We start from the raw sequence: 19,492 nt of genomic DNA, 5'->3' as shown, positions 1-19,492 counted from the left end.
AAACAGTTAGTAGTAGTGAAATGTTAACCAAACAGATCAATAATGTGATTTGAAATTCACATTACAAGCCAAATTGAAGCTTCTTTATTTTTTACCTCCTCTCCAAGATTTCATTAAAACAGTGTTATTAAAGATTGATCGTTACCAGCAGGAGAACATCAGCTGAGCTGTACATTATACTGACATTTAAAAAGAAAATAAAGATATGACCAAATTAGTAAATTATGATGCATGAATGATCATGCCAAGGACTTATTTTGCAACAACAAAGATTCCAAATGAAACCTGTGCAAACACACGTGCATTCATACGCACACAGTTTCCTAATTTGTCCACACACACACACACACACCCACACACACTGAGGTTTCAGTATAAAAGCACAGCTTCAGCTCCTGCACAGCTACAGCTCTGCTCCCCGGTCAGACGTTCCTGCCAGAGGACTTCAGCATGGACCTGTTCACCAAAACTCTGTTTCTGTGCTTAGCACTAACCCTCGCTAATGGAGCACCTGCGTGAGTATTAATAAACTCCTGTGTCTTGTGTTGAATTAACACTTAACAAATAGGTCATTTGGTTCAGGACATTGTCATTTTAATATCCTGATCCAACGATTCTTCTCCCCTGACTTCATGTGGATGGTTCAAGAGGTTTTCAGGACATTTTTCCTGTAGTTTTAGCTTTAAATTGTATGTTATTATATTATATTGTATTATATTGTATGGTATTATATACACATATAATATGCCATAGATAGATGATACAATACAAATAAATAAGTAAATAAAGTAAAATGTATAAGTATGAAAAGAGAAGGAAGAGGAAAGACACAGAAAAAAATAGATAAATAAGTAATAATAATCTGCAACACGATATGACATATATTAACATAGTATAGTGCAATATAATTTATTCTAATATAATGTGACTAGATAATGTGAGATAGGATAAGATAAGATAAGTAGCAACAAAGTCAATAACTAGTTTGTATCATACAATGATATCTGTCAATTAAGAAAAAAATCAGTGTAAATATCTTTCTAAATGTTACTACAGAACCAACACTTCTTTTACTGGTCATTGTCAATAATCATATCCAATAAATACAATTACAGTATTAAACTTTAAGTAATAATTTCAATTTAGAAAAAAAACATCTAGGCCTATTTGCTGTAATTTAAGGCATATTTGGGTATATTGAAAATACAGGGGAAATCCATAACTTACTATATTGACAGTGTACCTTTCCTGTTGACTCAACTCTATAATAATTTTGAGGTTGAACTTTGTGTTTATGTTTCTTTGTATTACATGAAACTGTAAGGTGTTCCTGGTATTTTGTCTACCCCCATTTGGCTGAATCATTCCTTGTCATTCTTAACTGTGTTTGTTCTTAACAAAGTCCACCAGTTGGATCAATTGAGCAAATACAAGAGGGTGCAAAGTCATCATATTGCCTCGGTTGTCTGACACTTGCTGACCCCTCTGTCATCATAACTCAAGGATTTTTAAAAAACTGAATCTAACGTGGTGCTACACTGAAGTGCAGGGAAATTATTATCTTTTTTTTTTTTTTTTATCCACAGGCCGGCACAAGATGCAGCAGTAGACGGTGGGTATTTAATAAACATATTAGAATCATAACCCTGATTTCTCACAGCAGTGCAAGTTTAATGACACACATTTTCACATTACTTCAACTGCATTCACGGTAACACACGTGATGTTTATTATTGTAACTGTGAAATAAAGGTGGAGATGCTTCTTTGCCGGACCGGTGTGCCGGCATTGAGTTTGATGCCATCACTCCTGACGAGAAAGGAAACACCTTCTTCTTTAAAGGTTTGAAACTTCCTATACAGAGTTTTGAACATAAAGTTGGGCAGTTCTTTGTTGAACTCAATATATATTCATTGCAGTCTAATGACACTACTCTGGTGTTTTCCCCTCAGGTGCCCACTTGTGGAAGGGTTTCGCCGGTCCAGCTGTGCTCTCCAACGAGTCCTTCAAGGAGCTCGACGACATCCATCACATCGGCCATGTCGACGCTGCCTTCCGCATGCACAACAAAGACAACCCAGACGACCACGATCACATCTATTTCTTCCTGGTATGAGACATTAATTTGTATGGAAGGCCTTTTTTCACCAGTTAAAGAAATAAAGTAATATGAAAACTAAGCTTGACGAGAAAAACGCTCCCGAAGTAAGTCATAATTGTGAGATAAAAGGTCAAACAAGCAGTCTCTGATGTAATCTCCAGGACGACAAGGTGTTCAGCTATTATAACCACACTCTGGAAGACGGCTATCCAAAAGCGATCCAGGAGGACTTCCCAGGAGTCCCCACTCATCTGGACGCCGCTGTTGAGTGTCCTCAGGGAGAGTGCATGACTGACTCAGTTCTCTTCTTCAAGGGTATGTTGGCATTTAGTGTAAAAATATTCATCTCACTGAGTCAAGTCTATAGTTATGCTGTAAAATCATGTTTCAAATAAATGAAAGTCTTAGAAATATTAAGGTGGTGCTGCCCCTTAGTTGAGGAAGTTAAGTTTCACTCACAGATTACAGAAATTTATGCTAATTAGTCAAATATAACTTAACCTGAATTGCAGCAGGCCTACAGTATATCTATAGGTAGTTTATCAAATATTGGGAGACTTGTGTTTAATTTTGACTTTAAGGGAGCATCATTGCTCAAACTAATCATTTTCCTCCCACAGGAAATGATGTTCATGTTTATGATATCAGCACAAAGGCGGTGAAGACCAAACAGTGGTCACACCTGCCCGTCTGCACCGCCGCCTTCCGCTGGCTGGAGCAATACTACTGTTTCCATGGAAACAACTTCACCAGGTTCCATCCTGTATCCGGAGAGGTGAACGGTACCTACCCAAAGGACGCCCGCAATTATTTCATGAGATGCCCCAACTTTGGTTAGTTCATCATGAGCAGACACATTTCTTATTATATATTGTACAGGGAGTACAGACGGGTGTATTTTGATTAATCCTCTGCATCTGACTGCAGGTCATGGAGCTGGTCATAAAGTCCCAAAATGCAGTGAGACCAAACTAGATGCCATCACCACTGATGATGCAGGCAAAACATATTTATTTTCAGGTAAAGTAAAAAAAAAAATAAATAAATTTGGCAGATATAACAGTCATGACCTTGCTGAGCGTGAAATGTATAAAGCATGATGATAAATCCACTCAGGCCCCAACTACATGCGTCTGGACACCCGCCGTGACGGCCTTCACGGCTTCCAAATCACCAGGACGTGGAGGGAGGTGACAGAAGGAGTGGATGCTGTCTTTTCCTACGATAACAAGATCTACCTGATTAAGGTGGGCCTTTAAGGAACCAATCAGAAGCCCTCCTGCTTTCGCAGAAACACTGAGCTGTGCTGAAGTTAAAACTCAAACCCCTTCTGTTCTCTCAAACACCTTCAGGGTGATCAAATTTACATCTACAAAGGAGCCGCCCACTACACCCTGATTGAGGGTTACCCTAAAACCCTGAAGGAGGAGCTCGGCATCGAAGGAGCAGTGGACGCAGCCTTTGTGTGTCCAAATGAACCCATCGTCCATATAATCCAAGGTAAGGTCACGAAAGCTCAATTGTTGTTTTTTGATGACGTTTTTGAATTTTAAAGCTGCAGTTGGGAGTTTTGAGAGAAAAGTGGACAGAAAGCTTGTAACCACGGTAACAGAGGATGCCAGATAACCAGGACAGCGCATTCAAAATAACAAACAACAAAATAAGCCCTGATTCTTGTATTTCTGATCAACACAACAACACAACAAATTACAATGAGGACTACCTCATGCCAAGTCACTGCAGATATCCGGAGTCACAAACAATATCACATTGCACTAGGCGGAGTTACCAGGTAATCATTACCTGGGGCAGAATTTTTGCCACGCTGCCTTTCTGAAGCATGAGTGACATTATTTCTCTAAACCAATTCAACCACCTCAGAGCGTACTGAACACAAACTAACATTATAACTGCCCGCTCACTTGAAAGACACTTTCACTAACCAGTAGCCATAAAGACAAAGGTAAGCATACAAGCTAACAAGCTAGATTTAGCAACAAGCTACATAGCTCGACTGCAACATGGTACAGCCAAATGTGCTATTGCGAGTATTACTGTAATCATCGCCACCATAGCCTTGTGGTTAAAACACAGAATGAAACATCTATGAAGCAGGGGTCCTTACCTGTCCAGCAGAAAAGCCGACAACTCTGCGTCGCTCTGGAGTCCTTACAAATCCCGCAGCTCCTCCACCTCTGGAATGATCCTCTGATATTTATTCTCGTTTTCTCTCTGGCTCGGTCCAGTTCTTTGTTTTTACACTGCTTTTCTTCTTCAGTCTTCTTAAGTCTCCTCTTTGATGTGGGCAATAGTGGGGCATGTTTGAGTTTGAGCTTGAGCTTATCTGACCAGGTGAGAGCAGACACTGCACCTGTAGGAGGGAGGGGCACTGCCAGCATGGAGGAGAATGATTGACACTTCTCAGACACACCCCTTGGCTCTGATTGGTTGTGTTGATCCTGGAGAGGTGGATTCTTGCAAATAAAATTGCAGCCACTAGGTGGAGCCACAGACAGCTGACCTGTACCTTATTCTACTGTCAGGTCAGGATGACAAGTTTAGCAAATCTAACCAAAAATACAGACTACAGCTTTGGTGCATTCTGTAGTCTTAGGGAAGAAATTATAATCAGAAGAGAGAGATCTTCATTGACTCACTTTTTATGCCTCAAGTAACTAAGGAACAACACGGTTTCACACTGTTTAATTTTGTTTTATTGTGGCAGACCCTGCCACCTTTATTGCTTCAAATACTGTTCTGGGAATAGTATTTTCCTCTGAGAGCTACTTGCTTATTCAGTTACGAATGAAATAATTATTTCTGAGTGTGTTTTAGTACCACATTAATAGTTCTTCTCCAAAACTACCCCTTTAATAAAACTATTGAAATATGGCTAGGCAGAAAAGGTTTCAAATTTAAATAGACAAAAAAAAAACTATATAATCTGTATGTTTGTGATTAATACATATCTTCACACACATTTTTCTTCCAGATGGAAACAGAATGCGTGATGTTGACCTGACCGCCACGCCCAGGGTCATAACCCAAGATGTGCCTATACCCATCTCCCCCATTGATGCCGCTCTGTGCGGTGCGGATGGAATCAATCTGTTCAAGGGCTCAGAGTACTACAACTATCAGAGCGCCATGATACTGGCTATGGGCAGGATCAAGCCAATGCCAAAACCTGTTACCTCGGCACTGATTGGATGTGAGGATTAAGAATCGGCACTCTGACTTCAAACTCATGCACACAGTGTTTCTGACTGGATAAAGAAAAGTTAACCGCAGAAATAAACGACTGAAAGATCTGAGTTTTGGGGAGCAGTGTAGAAAAAATGTCATCATTCAAGTTAAGTAACTGAGACCCACTGACTTTTGTTTTGTGAATAAAAATGGAAAGCTGCACATCTGGAGTGGAAGCTGTTTTATTCAATTCACTCACTATCTTGAAAACACTTGTATCATGATTAAGTCCAGTTAAGAGGAACTTAATAGAAGTAGTGTCTGAGTTTGGCCACTAGGGGACCTACTGTACAAATGAATGTGATGCACTGGGACTAATGAGATGACCATGCTGACTATAACATGAAACAGCAGCATTAACATAATCATAATACAGAGTCAGATTAAATGTATTAATATGCAGATGATATAAAGAGGATGCCCGCAGCTGGTGATGTCTTAAGACTCTTTTCCTAAAGGTTTACAGATTGTTAAAGTGCTGCTTTCAGCAGGTTGTCTGCGCCCTGACGGGACACCAGAGGGGCTCTTAAGTGGTCCAAATGCCTCTTTTGTAAGCGATTTCCCCTCTGGTTCACTTAAGTGCTGCTCTAGTGTGAACATGTAATCAGAAAATGACCCTCACCACAACTCGGATGCTGCTTGAAAGGTGGCAGAGTCCGCCACGTATAAACAAAGTAAAACAGCCAACTCTCTGAATCTGTGTTGTCCTTTAAGGTCAGTTTATTCAGTCATGAACACAAAGAGAGTTGGTTTGTTCAGTTTGTTTGATAAAAATCAATAAAGCAGAACCAGATATATCATCATTGTATTCCATTTTGCATTCTTCTTCCTTTTCAAATATAATATTTTTATTTCCCACAATGCACTTTATCACATTACATGCAGCTTCCTCTGGAGCCACTAAAGGCTTCATGGTATTTTTTTCTACATATGTATAAATACTCGCCAAGACCTGTAAAACCGCTTTAATGTGAAAAATTGGTGGCGTTACCCTTTTGGTGAATATTTTCTCACAGTTTATTAACAAGCAGACATAATTTCAGAGTCCATTTACAGAAAAAAACAGAGAGGTTCAAATCAAACTCTGACAGCCTAACAAGTGAACAATGGAACCGAGCTGCTGTTCCCTGTCTGTATTGTGCTTTTAATGATTATTAGCGACGAGGTGCAGCTGCACACGCGAGCATCAGTGGAAGGTCTCCTGGCAGGTGTGGGGCCTCAATCAAGAGAAATCCCTGCTGACTCAAACTTAATTTCTTGCAAGAAAGAGGTTGGAGAGGGGAATGTGAAGAAGCAACTTGCCGCTCCCGATGACAAGGTCGACCTTGTGAGCAGCAGTGCTGCTTAAAACATAAAAGAGACATAGTTGTGCAGACATGACAACTGAGGGTGAAACACTTGTCCAGCTGAGCCACAAAACAACATTTTCTGATGCCTCTGCCAGCAAAATAAAGTCAAACGCACCCGTGTTTTTATAGCATGAATGGGACTTTCTTCTTTAAGCTTCTTTCAGTGTAATGCTATTTTTTTTTCTTCAAATAAGCATTCAGGAATGAGGCTAATATGGTATTGAGGCTGTTAATGCTGTGCAGTAGTGTTGACTTTAGAGGAATGTCTGCGAGTGTGTTTTGAGAAATTGTATGTTCAATTTATTTGTCATGTAAAGTTTCATTGTAAGTTGAACAGAAGTAAGTGAGCTTTCTATTTTCATCATCCCAAAGTCCAAACTTGTACAGCCAGGAGGTTAAAAAGAGGTTGTTTTATCTCTCCTAAACATAATATACATTATATATACAGTACAAATGGTCCACGCTTATAATTGCACCATATGGACACGTACGCTGCAGCCCGCAAGAGTCCAGAGGTCGGGACGGCATTAGCAGGCATTCAAGGCCCTTTCACTCCCTGGAGAGGTTTTTGTTCAGCCAAAATCCCTGGGACTTTCAACAAGCATAAAGGAAGTGCTGGCCTCAGCACAGCTTAATGGGCGAGGCCATGAGGACACACTCACACACATACACATCGGAACACACATGCATTTACACATAGAAACGCCACCACACACACACACACATTCACACATTCAGAGCAGACGGTACAGACTGTTTTCATCGCACAAACAAGCAATCAGCTATCGAGCGATATTAATAAGAGGGCCTTTGTTAATGACAAGAAAAAAGCTACAATAAATAGGATGTTTTGTTTGTCATTTGCCCAACTGCAGCATGTTCAAAATGTTATTTCAAACTATTATAACTGAGTTAAGGTTGGAGAGCGTAACAAAGGTTGAGGTCGACCCAAAACAGAAGAGATGAGATGGTGCTCCTTCATTCCCAGGAGATACCAGCGTGTGTTTCTGTACACTATTAGTTATTTTTGTCGGCCAGACTTATTTGAATGGCACCTGGATGACAGAGATATTTTCAAAATTTAATGCTATAAAGCTCCACAGCAAAAGTAAGGGACGCTTTGACCCACTGAAGGCGCATCCTCCTGTTGGGAGTCCACAGAGTTTGAGCCGGTCGTCTCTGAGTTTTTCATCGTTCTTCTCTTCACTTGTCAGGGGTTTTCATGTGCTGGATGATTGGTGTTTATAATTTGTAACTCTAGGAACATTATATAACCACTGTCAGTCTGGAAGTTAGCCAGGCATGTTAAAGTTGGTGGCTTATTCATCATCATCATCGCGTTTAGCTATCCTAAGCTTGACAGGCTTGTTTTGGAAGGATGCTGCAGTTACACTATGACTGGACAAGTATTATTTGGGGGGAGGTGTTTTCCAAATGGTCATTAGGAGATGGGAATGTGACATTATCAACAGTGAAATAGCCATTATTGGAGGATGCATTGTACACCGTAACCACCAGTCTCACTAGGTGTAGCTTGTTCATTGGTGACAAGATAATAAGTAAAGAATCCACAAAGAAAACGCTAACCAGGACAGAAAACAGGTATGGTACAAAAAGTTTATTCAGTAACAGTTCTGTAAACATCTGAGGTAAATGAACATTTACATCAACATGTTCTTTAACAAAAGGTTCAGACGCAAGGCACTTCTCTTCAAAGACAGTCATTTTACAACGGGAGTAAAAGCAGGGGTTGTTCTTCATTTTTTACACGTGGGAGTCTGTGTCCCTGCTGGCTGGGACGCCATGAAAACCCCACCACACAACCTCTGTTTTCCATTGCGGGATTTCCGAGGCACATCCATTGTGTGAAAACTGGAGTAGCCTAAAGTCTCTCAATCCATATTCAGGACAGAAAAAAAAACAATCACTTTAGATTCATATCTTGTCCATTCCAAGTCTAATTTGAAAGTGTTATTTCCATAAATAAACAAAAATATGTTAATACTCCTCCAAGGACACCCTTTTCTTTTCTATTTATATTATCTTCATATCCTCATAACAGTGGTCTATAACTATCTAACTGTGCAAATCTTTACCTACATATCAAAGGTACTAAGAACAGCTTGGAACAACAAGGTTATGAAAAACAGTTCAGCAATAGAAATAAGTAAAATGAACCTTGTTTCAAGAATCTTTTAGAGACAAAGCTCAACATTATGTCTGTTTCTGGGCCAGGGTTGAATTTCCCAAACAAATCTATCATTTATTTTTATACCTTTGGCACAAGTGTCTTTGGTTTGTTGAATATCTTTGGCAAATCTCAGACATCACAGCTAATAACTTCTCTAAGATAAAAATCAAGCGCTTCAGCTGCCATTGTGCACTGAAGTTGCTTATTGGCACCTAAGTTTGCTCGGAGGCATGTAAACATTCAACAGTCAGCAGACAGCGTAGATTAAGTCTATGGATTATTGTATATTAAGAAATATACACTATAATATGCTAAGAATTGAAGTGCCTTTGCTGCATCTTAACTCTCACTTATTACCTCATGTTTCATTTGGTTTGCAGAAGTTAAGCAGTTGCATTCATGACAGGTTGGAAATCATACATTTTCAAACACGTCACCGCTCTTTGTGCCAAAGGCCCGGCACAACCCGAGCTCAGTTCCCACGTCACTAAGCTACAGCCAATTTATTGAAAGTTCAACCATGATCACAAAATGTAATGTTCAGACCTTAAACGTGGCAGAGCATCGAGGCACAAGTGAAGGGAAGACCACATAGTGATCGAATTTTACAGATTTACAAATAGCAACTAACAAGCGGTAAAAAACATAATACAGTAATGCATTGCTGCCAGCACAGTCACTTCTTTTTACGTATTCGATTGACAAGCTATGATATTTCTGCAATGATCAACACCACCTTTGTGTCTGTTAGGTATGACGCTACGGCCAGGAGACCGTTAGCTCCACGAGCATATAGGCTGGAAGCAGGCGTGATGAATGTATTGCCACTCTTTTAACAATTCAAAAGGTGCATCCGTTTACAGTTTCGTTTCAGTTATCTCTTTTCATGTTTTCTAAAATTCTTACATGTTGCACTCTGCAATAATTAACAACATATATAATATCTAATAAACATGAAATTTATAAGTTGGCCTCCATGCTAATTCTGAGCTAGCCTACCTTAGCAAGGCCGTGGCTGTTAAAACCCAAATGTTTGACTTGTGCTCATAAACAAGTTCCAAGCTGCCATGAATGCAGACGAGCAGCATTTGCGGGGTAGTGATTGTGCTGTGTGTGACCATTTCACAGTCAAACATTAATTGGCAGCACGGCAGTTCTTCTTTTTTGAAAATGTCACAGGTTATTTACCTGGTAGTAAAAACATTTTATCGGACAACCTGGACTAAACTAGAAGAACATAGATGGGGGAGAAAAAAAGGAAGACCATTAGATGTGGTTGAAATTTCCGGTAAAAAAAAAATGAGTAAGTGGGCCTTGAGTTAAGATCATCTTATCGAGCTACAGTAACATTTTGTTTATATCGAAATGCAAACCTGTTGAATCAGACTTTAATTTGAATGTCGGGGTTGTGGTGTTCAAATGCTAATGCAGGCACATGTGATATAATCCAGTATTTTTCAAGTATCTTATCAAAGAATAATCAACTAATATTCTGCTCAGAGAGAAACACAAAGATGTACAAACCCAACACCGGTTGCCCCAAACCACATCGCTGACCTGCTATGAGGGTACATGTTTTAATCCTGAAGGAAACATGAATAATTTGATCTTAAATTGAAGCTGTTGGGAAGTTGCTCTAAGGCAACAAAAACTGAACTTATATTAGCCATTTTCTTTCTCTTTTTTGGCAGGAATTAATGAGAAGAACAGGAAAACTGAACAATCCTATGTGGGATGTCTGTTAAGAACTGACAGAGAAATAAAAGTGATCACTTTTTTAGATCGTATTGCTTTCTTTTTTCCAAAAAAAAAAATAAAAATATATATATATATCTAAAAGCTACTGTATAATCTACAGCTATCTAGAAAATTAACTTAGAGTCCTCCTGTACAGAACAGCTAAGGGGAACTCGACAGTTCTTTAACACACTGCAAACACAAGCGTCAGAAAGAAGGTGTACCGATTTTTACGCTCTGTTCAAGCTGCAAAGCTTAAAACTGCTCAGTGAGAAACTCTTAATGTTGTTTAAGCACCTTGATCGTGTATAGTTTTTTTTTAAATAGCCTCCTCATCTAACATTGGATTTTTTTTGCATAAAGTGACCTGTGAGGCCAATGTCAGAGAAACGCTAAAGCACTTGAATTTTTTTTTAAGGTAAAAGTCGCGAAAAACTTGCAGCTTGACCAGAAACGAACTTTTGTCTTAAATGTAGGTAGTTCTGTATAACATCCTGTTGTGCCTATCAATGCTAGTAATCATGATATATTTACATATTTATATACTTTATATAGTTTACCCTGATGTAACTGCAGAGATGTCATTTTTGTAAACACCGAAACAAGATTAAGGATCCTACACACACACACACACACACACACACACAGCCTGTGAAGCCCAAGGACTACGTCTCAGGGTGGGACTGCTTCATCACTCTCCTCTAGTCGTCCGCTCTGTCCTAACGTCAGTGCATCCCCCTCTTCATTGAAACTACAGGCCGGGTGAGAGCAGTACACGCAGACGGACAGATTTCGACACGACACACGCGGACTTGTTCAGCTCCATCATCACGTCACGAGAAAAAAATTTAAATAAAAATGAAAAAAAAAAAGAAACAAAAAGTGCAAACCTCTCCTCCGATGTGTCCCAGCAAAGAATGAAAAGAAAGATGAAAATAAAAGAATATAGTATTGCTGCCTCTACGCTCCCAAACTCATTAGTTAGTCCAATCATCATCATCATCATCATCAGCATCATCATCAGCATCATCATCATCATCATCACTATAACCTTCCTTATTTGTGTCTGCGCTGGCTATATAGAATATGTACTGTAGATGTGTGTAAATATGTGCATGTAAGTGTGTATGTGCTGCTCATCACGTGGGCCTCTAAACCTCCACAGTCCAACTTCCCCCTAAAGAAAAGTGAGAGTTCGGCCGGAAACAGTGAGTGGCAGCCATGTTTGCCACACAGCTAATCGAAGAAACGTCACAATCAAATTGTATTATTGTATTCACTGTTTTCCTTTATCTTTTAGGCTTGAATTGACTTCCTTCTTCCCCTGCACACACCCGACGAACTAAATTATTATTTACATTTACGTGTGCAAAGTATTGCTATCGCCCTTCGTGTCAACTCTTATTCTGTTGATTATAAGCACGATGCTTCTAAATCTTGGTGAACTGATCCCCTGTGTGTGCGTCCACTGACTCCAGAGTTCAGCAGAGCCCCAATGAGCCGATGTCTTACACTGTTATCAGTGTGTAGAGAGGGCATCAACGCAGCGCCATCACTGTAATCTGGCCAAACTCCTTCCACGTCCCTTCATGATTCTGAGATTAAAATAAGCAGCCGACTCCAGCTAAACGTGCTGTATGCGCTAACAGGAACATCTTCTGCCGGAGGGTGTGCTCGTGTGTGGTTTTCTGCTGTTGTTCATATGTGAAGAAAATGCTTATGTAGGTTTTTTTCTATGTGTACACAGCATGTATGCGTGGTCGTGTAATTGTGCGAGTGTGTGTGTGTTTTAGCTACACTGCCAGGTCATCGGGGCGAGCTCGGACGCCGCTCTTGCTGGCCCGACTTGGCTTCCGGATGTCCGGTGGAGGCTGATGCATCTCCGCCCTGGTGACCACGGTGAAGTCGTCGTGTGGGACCATGGGGCTTTCCTGGTCCAGCGGCGCGTCCTCCAGCGTTTGGGGGTAAAGAGGGGTGTGACGAGGAAGCGTAGGAAACGTGGAGTGCTGCTCCCCCTCAGGAAGCGGTGGGTTTGTCTCCTCCTGAGGAGTGGAGGAGGCGGAGGTGGGAGGAGAGGGGAGAGGAGGCGGGAGGGAGGAGTTTTTCCCATCCAGATTGTGGCGCTCCAGCGCCATGTTGCTCCAGTTTTGCTCCATCGCTGACAGCTGCCCGTTGCTCCCGACACTCACTTTCTCGCCGTTGCGATAAAAAGAAGCGGGCGGGGTCTCCATCAGGAAGTCATCGGGCTGGAACGCTGAGCCATCCATCTTGAATCGGGCGGGTGATGACATCACTGTAGGGGAGGCCTCAGCTGGACTGTAGGCCTCTCCCTCCAACACCCCGGCCCCCACTACCTTTATGCTGGCGTACGTCGGCAAACAGTCGAGCACTAACGGAGAGGTCTGCTCAGGAATCGTCTCTGCGTCTCCACGCTCGTCTCCGCCCAGCAGCAGCGACTCAGTGTCGGGTACGAACTCATTGGTGACCCCCTGCTTGACTTTCTTCCAGCCCAGGTGGTAGATCTCCAGCAGGTTGAGGAGCAGGGAGACGCAAGCAACCACCAGCATGAAGATGATGAAGATTGTCTTCTCGGTGGGCCTGTAGCAACAGAGGAACAAAGACAGATTTAGTACACAAAGTAAAGGAGAAGAAAATTTGTTTGATTTGACCCTTCAAGGCGAGGCCCTTGAAGCAACCCTGCATCAAAATAGCGACAGGAGCTATGTTGGTGGGGGCTTGTTTTTAAGATACTTGTTAGACAATTAAATATGCTGCAGGACATCTAGTTGGAGTCACAAACGAACGTGTTTAAAACCCTCAGTAGAGTGAAAACTCAATTTTGTATTGCAAATGAACGCTCAGACAAAATAAGAGTCTATTATGAACACAGAGAAAGAAACAACCTCTCTAACCTGGAGATGAAGCAGTCCACAGTGTTGGGGCAGGGCCAGCGGCCACACTTATAGAGCGGCCTCAGGTGGAAACCATAGAGGAAGTACTGTCCCAGGATGAAGCCCACCTCAAACAGAGTCTTGAAGATGATGTTGAAGATGTAGGTCCTCAACAAAGCCCCTCGGATTCGGATCTTACCGTGCTCATCACGAATAGGCGGCTTCTCCTTCTTGCCACCACCTCTTCCTCCTCCTCCACCACCTCCATCTCCGACCCCGTTGTGGTACAGAGGGTCGTGGTCCTCCTGGTGCCGTCCGGCCTTCCGGAGCTCCTCCTCCCTCTCCCTTCTCTTCTCCTCCATGCGGACGATGTGCAGAACATGGCCCAGGTAGATGAGGGTTGGCGTGGAGACGAAGATGATCTGCAGCACCCAGAAGCGGATGTGGGAGATGGGGAAGGCCTCGTCGTAGCAGACGTTCTCGCAACCGGGCTGCTGCGTGTTACACGTAAAGTCAGACTGCTCGTCACCCCAGACCTCCTCAGCCGCTGCGCCCAGCACCAAGATGCGGAAGATGAAGAGGACGGTCAGCCAAACCTGGGGAGGAAAGATTCAAAATGTCAACAATCACGCTGACGTTTCGGAAGATCTTTGTGCATGCTACCTTTTGACATTCGAACATTCAACGCTGGAAATATACGAGCTAACCAGAAATTGTCCATTGTACATTTCGGCTCTCTGACAAATTGGACAAAGTCTCAGCTGCTTTGCTTCTTGCATCAAGTGTTCATCGAGTTTACAAGTTCGATCAGTCACCTTTCCAATCACAGTGGAGTGTTCTTGAGCATTCTCCAGCAGCCGCCCTAGAAAGCTCCAGTCACCCATGCTTCACTCGATTTTCTAGCCTGGAGAGAGAAACAAGAGTCTGTGGTGACCAACAGAGACCAGAGAGGACTTTAGGGTAAAGAAGGTAAACTTAGGTTTTTTTCTACATTGTTCTCATGAAAATATGAATGCATAGTACTTTTCAACATCTACCCATTGGTTCCTACTTGAGACACTTTTCGCAAACTGCTAGCAAACAGGACTAACAAAGTGCATTTATTTGGAACTACTTTCACTTTCACTACTTTCAGGATGATAGGTCCCTGAAAAGTTATGTTAGTTTGCACAAAGTTAGTTCTCGAGGACTCTTTCTCACCAGCCTCCAGTGAGAAAACAGACCAGGCTCTGAGTTGAAATATCTATTCCAGCTTTCAAGGTCAGATGAGACAACAGAAAGTGGCAAAACAAGGAAAAAGGAGAGCAGACTTACTAAGATATTGTTGTATTGTCAGTGATAAATCCATCGACCAGAGATCAGAAGAAAAACAATCTATCTGGAACAAAGAGACAAAATACTGTCAAACAGAAAATTCACAGGAAAAAAAAATCACATTAGTTACATTCCACATACATTACAGCTGCTGCATGCTCCGCTACGTTCACCAGCTAGTCACTAACTTTGCCTGTCTGCTGTGTGGTGCTGGACAGGTTATAGAGCTTATTTTAAAACAGCTGCTTAAGGCGATGATAATGGGAGGCACATGCAAGTGGACCATAACAGTGAGCTAAATGGCACTAAAATGGTTGCGATATCACAGGTATCACACACAGATGGTCATTTGAGCTCGAGCGGGGAACGGAACCGGGCTCAACATCCCGTACGGACATCATGATGTAGGCAAAGAGACAGAAGAGGATGTTGACGGTGGAAGCAAAGAAGAAAAGGAATGACTGATTGACCAACAGGCCAAATCTTGGACTGGCTTTTAGTCACTGGCGGGAGCTAAGCAAAGTATAAAGTTTAGCCGTCAGCATTTTACTACCAGGTTAGGGTTAGTATTATGCCAGCTTGATGTGCTACTATTCTCTTCTCTTCTGCAAACTTGCGCATAATCCAAAGACAAAACTGGACGTCAAACACAGCAATACATTTAGAATAAAACTGTATTCATTCATGTAAATCCGTATGCGTTGAATCGGTATGTGCACGGTTTTTCTTACAGTATGCTCGTGTACATTTGCTTGCAGACGTGCACGTATTTGTGTGTCTGTGTTGCCGCAGAGCTGGCCGGCCAGCGGACAATGGCTGGCCATCTGTGGGAAGTGAATGAGTGGATAACAGGTCGTCCCAGTTGAATGCTGGACTCATCACATCCCAGGAATGCTGAGGAGGGCAAATGTTTGCCTGGGATCGACTGATATGTACACACACACACACGCACGGATGCAAACACACACACACCTAAAATTACAGTAGCATACATCTGTACATACATCTGTACTGTATGTCTGAGCCAAAGATGTGAAGTCACTGATGACTTATTTTTACTTCTTTGAGTATCAAACCGATTTACCTTCATGAGGAGTAACTCAGCAGTCCAGAAAAGCGTTTTAAGTCCATAAAGTCATAATGAAGTTGTTTTTCGCTTCCACTTCCAAATTAATAACCAACTTAATATCTTCACAATCTGTGTCATCAACTCCGTACAAACATTCAGACTGTTTCCAAACCCTTCTGTTGAACATAGAAAAGAATGGAATTCTCGCCGAAATAAACGAGTCGACTAATTACTGTAACCGTCCACCGATCGAACAGTGGCATGTGTACATGTACATGATGTGTTGACGTGATGAAATACCATCTGTCACGACGGACAATAGAGAAGCTGCCAGATGGACATTGTCCCGGCTGCTGTGTGCTTTTGATGGATCAGAGCTCTTTGTGCTAAAACAGCCCAAACAGTTAACTCTTGGCCTGCCGCTCGCGACCCGAAAACCTATTTTAAGATATGCAGACAAGGGCGATGTCCACATGAAAGTTACCCACGACATCGAGGAGACCCATTTTGGTTAAATGCACAAGCGTTAAACATTACATGTATGTTAGAATAACTTTTTGTGAGCTGGTCAACAGATGGTTTACTCCATGAATGCAAGCATGAGTAATGTTGATTCTTGAAGAAGCTATGCCACAAACTGATGACAGCTCAGGGTCAACAAGTGCACAACGATATAGAGGAAGTACACAACTTTTTTTTAGGGATGCATAAATTGGCACAAAAGTACATAAAGATCTGTAATGGCTCCGAAAATGCAAAAGAAGCTTACTTAAAAGTGAATAAGCAAGTATGAAGGTTCAAAATGGTGCATTTAGATGTACGAAAATATATGAAAGTATCAAAAAGTGGATGAAAGTATGTCATGTTATGAATGTAAATAGAGATGGTAGTTGTGCAAAAGTAGAGAACAGAGTAAAAACGTTTAAAATATTGATAAAGACATAAGAGGTCAGACTCTGATGTAAAGCGTCCACCAAGTGTCCAAGCTTTGATGAACCACTTCAGATTCAACAGGAAATACAGACACTGTCATTTTGGTTGCAACTTCCGTTGTACGAACACTTTGACTTCATTCTCTGCAGCAGAACAAACAGTTGTGTTCCCACAAACAGAAAACCAGTCGGAAGTTGTGTCCTGCCAAGTCAAGAGGTCAGACGTACGATGGAGGTGTTGCACTGCAACTCCATTTTTAATACTAGCGTTTCCCGACTGGTGATGACATAAAGGCGTCACAATATGAAGCAAATTAACACCCATCTCCAATCTCAGAGGTCTGGTACCTGACATTTTGGGTAATATGTCATCCGCCCTCTTTTTTAAAGCTGTTACATGGAGGTAGCAGAATGGGAATCAACAACCAAACGCAATGAAAAGAATATAGAAGTGTAGAAATCAAAAAGAGTGTATGATCATGATCATTTTAAATGGCCTTAAAATATGCTTTTAAATAATGCTAATGATTTTATAATCATAATCAATTGTTTGATCCTTTTTTACATAAATGTAGCATAACTATTGATGCTTGATTGAATACATTAAAAATTCACCCCAAAAGTTACTCCTGTACTCTCTATCAGTCAGCTTTTTTAAGAGAGCAGGCTGGATGGCAATGGAGAGAGACAAGCTGAGGGTAATCAACACTGTCACACATCCTAATTTACTATCCAGCTCTCAGTCTGGTGTCCTTTGATTATCAAAGTAAGAGTGGAATCATTAAAAAAAGGATCAAATCTGAAAACTGGATTAACTCGTAGGCTTTTTGCTCTGCTGTGATCACAAACTAATCTTCATTCAATAAGTGAAATATTAGAAGCTTCCTGTGCGCCGTCTATCCCACCGGGAAGTGAACGCAGCACGAGAGGTGTTGATAATCCAGCAGGTGTTTGGATGATAATCCCTCCTCTTCCCTCCCACTTCATCCAACACCATCACTCCAGCATCCACCTGCTGCTTACCGCTCTCCTCTGAAACACGTCTCCCCTCCCGGCAGCTTCTTCTTCCTCCTCCTCCTTCTCCTCCTCTTCTTCTTCTTCTTCTTCCTCCTCCTCTTCTTCTTCTTCTTCCTCCTCCTCTTCTTCCTCTCACTTCCTCCCTTCTTCTTCTTCTTTCTTTCTTTTTTTTTTTTTTTAACTCCCACGGGTGGGCTCGAGGCGTCCAAGCGAGGAGTATAGGTGAGATTAGTGGGAGAGGAGGGGGGGAGGGAGAGAGAGACACAGAGAGAGAATTACAGAGAGAGAGGGAGGGAGGGAGAGAGAGAGGGAGAGAGAGAGAGAGAGAGAGTAAAAAAGACGCGAGGCTAGTCTAGTCTAAAAAAAAAAAAAAAAAAAAAAAGAGGAGGGGAGGGAGGGAGGTGCGCGTGTGGAACCTGTCCCAAGGCGAAGCGCAGCGTCACGCGTGGCCAAGGCCACCCGCCACTGTCACACAGTGGTGACCCGCGCATGGGGCGCACGAGGGGGGTGGCGGAGGGGGACGTGCCTGAAGGCGCGTGCGCGCGTATGTGAGTGTGGATGTGTGGTACAGAGGCAGGGGGCGACCCCTTCACTGACAGGCTGGGTTCACTTTACTGTTAAAAACAATTAAAGAGGTAGGAACATGTTTGTTGTGTTCATTATTGTTACTGTCTTCTTTATTATTAGGCTGTGCTGGTGTTCATATGTGTTGTTCTTTTATCTTAGTAGCAGCTGTAACTCCATTGGGTGAAAAATAGGTAGTAGTAATAAAAATAAAACAAAAACTGACATTAAATTTCCACCATGTTTTGTCAGAGAACAAAATCAAATACTAATAAAAGTAATATTACAAGCTGACATATATATTTTTCCATAACTAAATAATCAAGCTGTTCTCAGAGGAAATGTAGGCCACTGAACACTGTTTGAAGGTAAAAAGGTGGCAGGGTCCGCCACGTATAAACAAAGCAAAACAGCATGAAACTGTGCTGTCTTTTAAGGTCGGTCTGTTTATTTAATCTGTTCAGGCATAAAAAAGAAACAAATCAGTTTCACGTCTGATAACAATATCTTCCTCAAAGACATATTGCTCCTTTAAAAGAAATACAAATGACAAAAAAGCCTATTAAAGTTAGCGTGACCCGCAATACTGTCAAAGATGCTCCACATATTTAAAATTTATGAAGGGGAGCCTGGTGCTTTGTAGCAGGCCAAGCAATTACAAAAACTATTTCACCATGGCTGCTGGTTGTAGGATGACATCACCTCCTGATCAGACATTTCTGTTGTAACTTTGTTTTGTCTGTCCCTCAGAGGGGGGGTGGAGGGCCCACAGACCTGTCAGGGGTGCTGCAGTGGCTGCTGGTCACCAGCAGAGGTCACCAGAGGTCAATACAGTAGTTCGCCTCTGCTCTAAATGAAAATACATGTGCTGTTCTTTTCACTCCAGTTCCTTTTCTTTTCTATTTTGACTTATAACTTATAGTATTTTTTTAAGTACAGCATCAAACACTGCAAATCTGTAAATTACAGATACTGTGAGAAATAACAAAAGCATCATCAAAAGTGTCATCAGTGCTTCAGCCTCATCTTTTAGCTGACATGTATAAAAGCACTATGACTATTTGAAATATGTACTTTCACA

General features: G+C 41.8%; 3 protein-coding genes across 3 annotated transcripts in view; 1 reads left to right on the top strand and 2 right to left on the bottom strand.

Moving 5' to 3' along the window:
- Positions 1 to 5,079, bottom strand: part of LOC119015611 (helix-loop-helix protein 2-like) — a 39,068-nt gene extending 33,989 nt beyond the window's left edge. The window contains exon 1 of the mRNA XM_037091782.1: positions 4,227 to 5,079. The gene's annotated coding sequence lies outside the window, so the exon portion shown is untranslated. The remainder of the gene's footprint in view (positions 1 to 4,226) is intronic.
- On the top strand, positions 388 to 5,509 carry hpxb (hemopexin b). Its single transcript, XM_037091781.1, has 10 exons — positions 388 to 515; positions 1,587 to 1,612; positions 1,753 to 1,842; positions 1,953 to 2,110; positions 2,263 to 2,416; positions 2,722 to 2,934; positions 3,029 to 3,121; positions 3,218 to 3,348; positions 3,454 to 3,601; positions 5,094 to 5,509. The coding sequence occupies exons 1-10, from the start codon at positions 451 to 453 to the stop codon at positions 5,321 to 5,323; spliced, it is 1,308 nt and encodes a 435-aa protein (XP_036947676.1). The 5' UTR covers positions 388 to 450; the 3' UTR covers positions 5,324 to 5,509.
- A 6,403-nt stretch (positions 5,510 to 11,912) lies between these two features.
- On the bottom strand, positions 11,913 to 17,883 carry LOC119015349 (gap junction alpha-3 protein-like). The gene is made up of 5 exons (XM_037091225.1): positions 17,854 to 17,883; positions 14,830 to 14,893; positions 14,331 to 14,419; positions 13,537 to 14,111; positions 11,913 to 13,222 (listed from the first exon to the last, which is right to left on the bottom strand). Exons 3-5 carry the CDS (start codon positions 14,397 to 14,399, stop codon positions 12,418 to 12,420), a joined length of 1,449 nt encoding a protein of 482 aa, XP_036947120.1. The 5' UTR covers positions 14,400 to 14,419; positions 14,830 to 14,893; positions 17,854 to 17,883; the 3' UTR covers positions 11,913 to 12,417.
- Positions 17,884 to 19,492: the final 1,609 nt, after the last annotated feature.

This window comes from Acanthopagrus latus, chromosome 24 (genome assembly GCF_904848185.1).
Source record: "Acanthopagrus latus isolate v.2019 chromosome 24, fAcaLat1.1, whole genome shotgun sequence".
Lineage (NCBI taxonomy): Eukaryota > Metazoa > Chordata > Actinopteri > Spariformes > Sparidae > Acanthopagrus > Acanthopagrus latus.
Note: the sequence above shows the minus strand (reverse complement) of the source record. Positions and strands in the feature narration are given on the sequence as shown.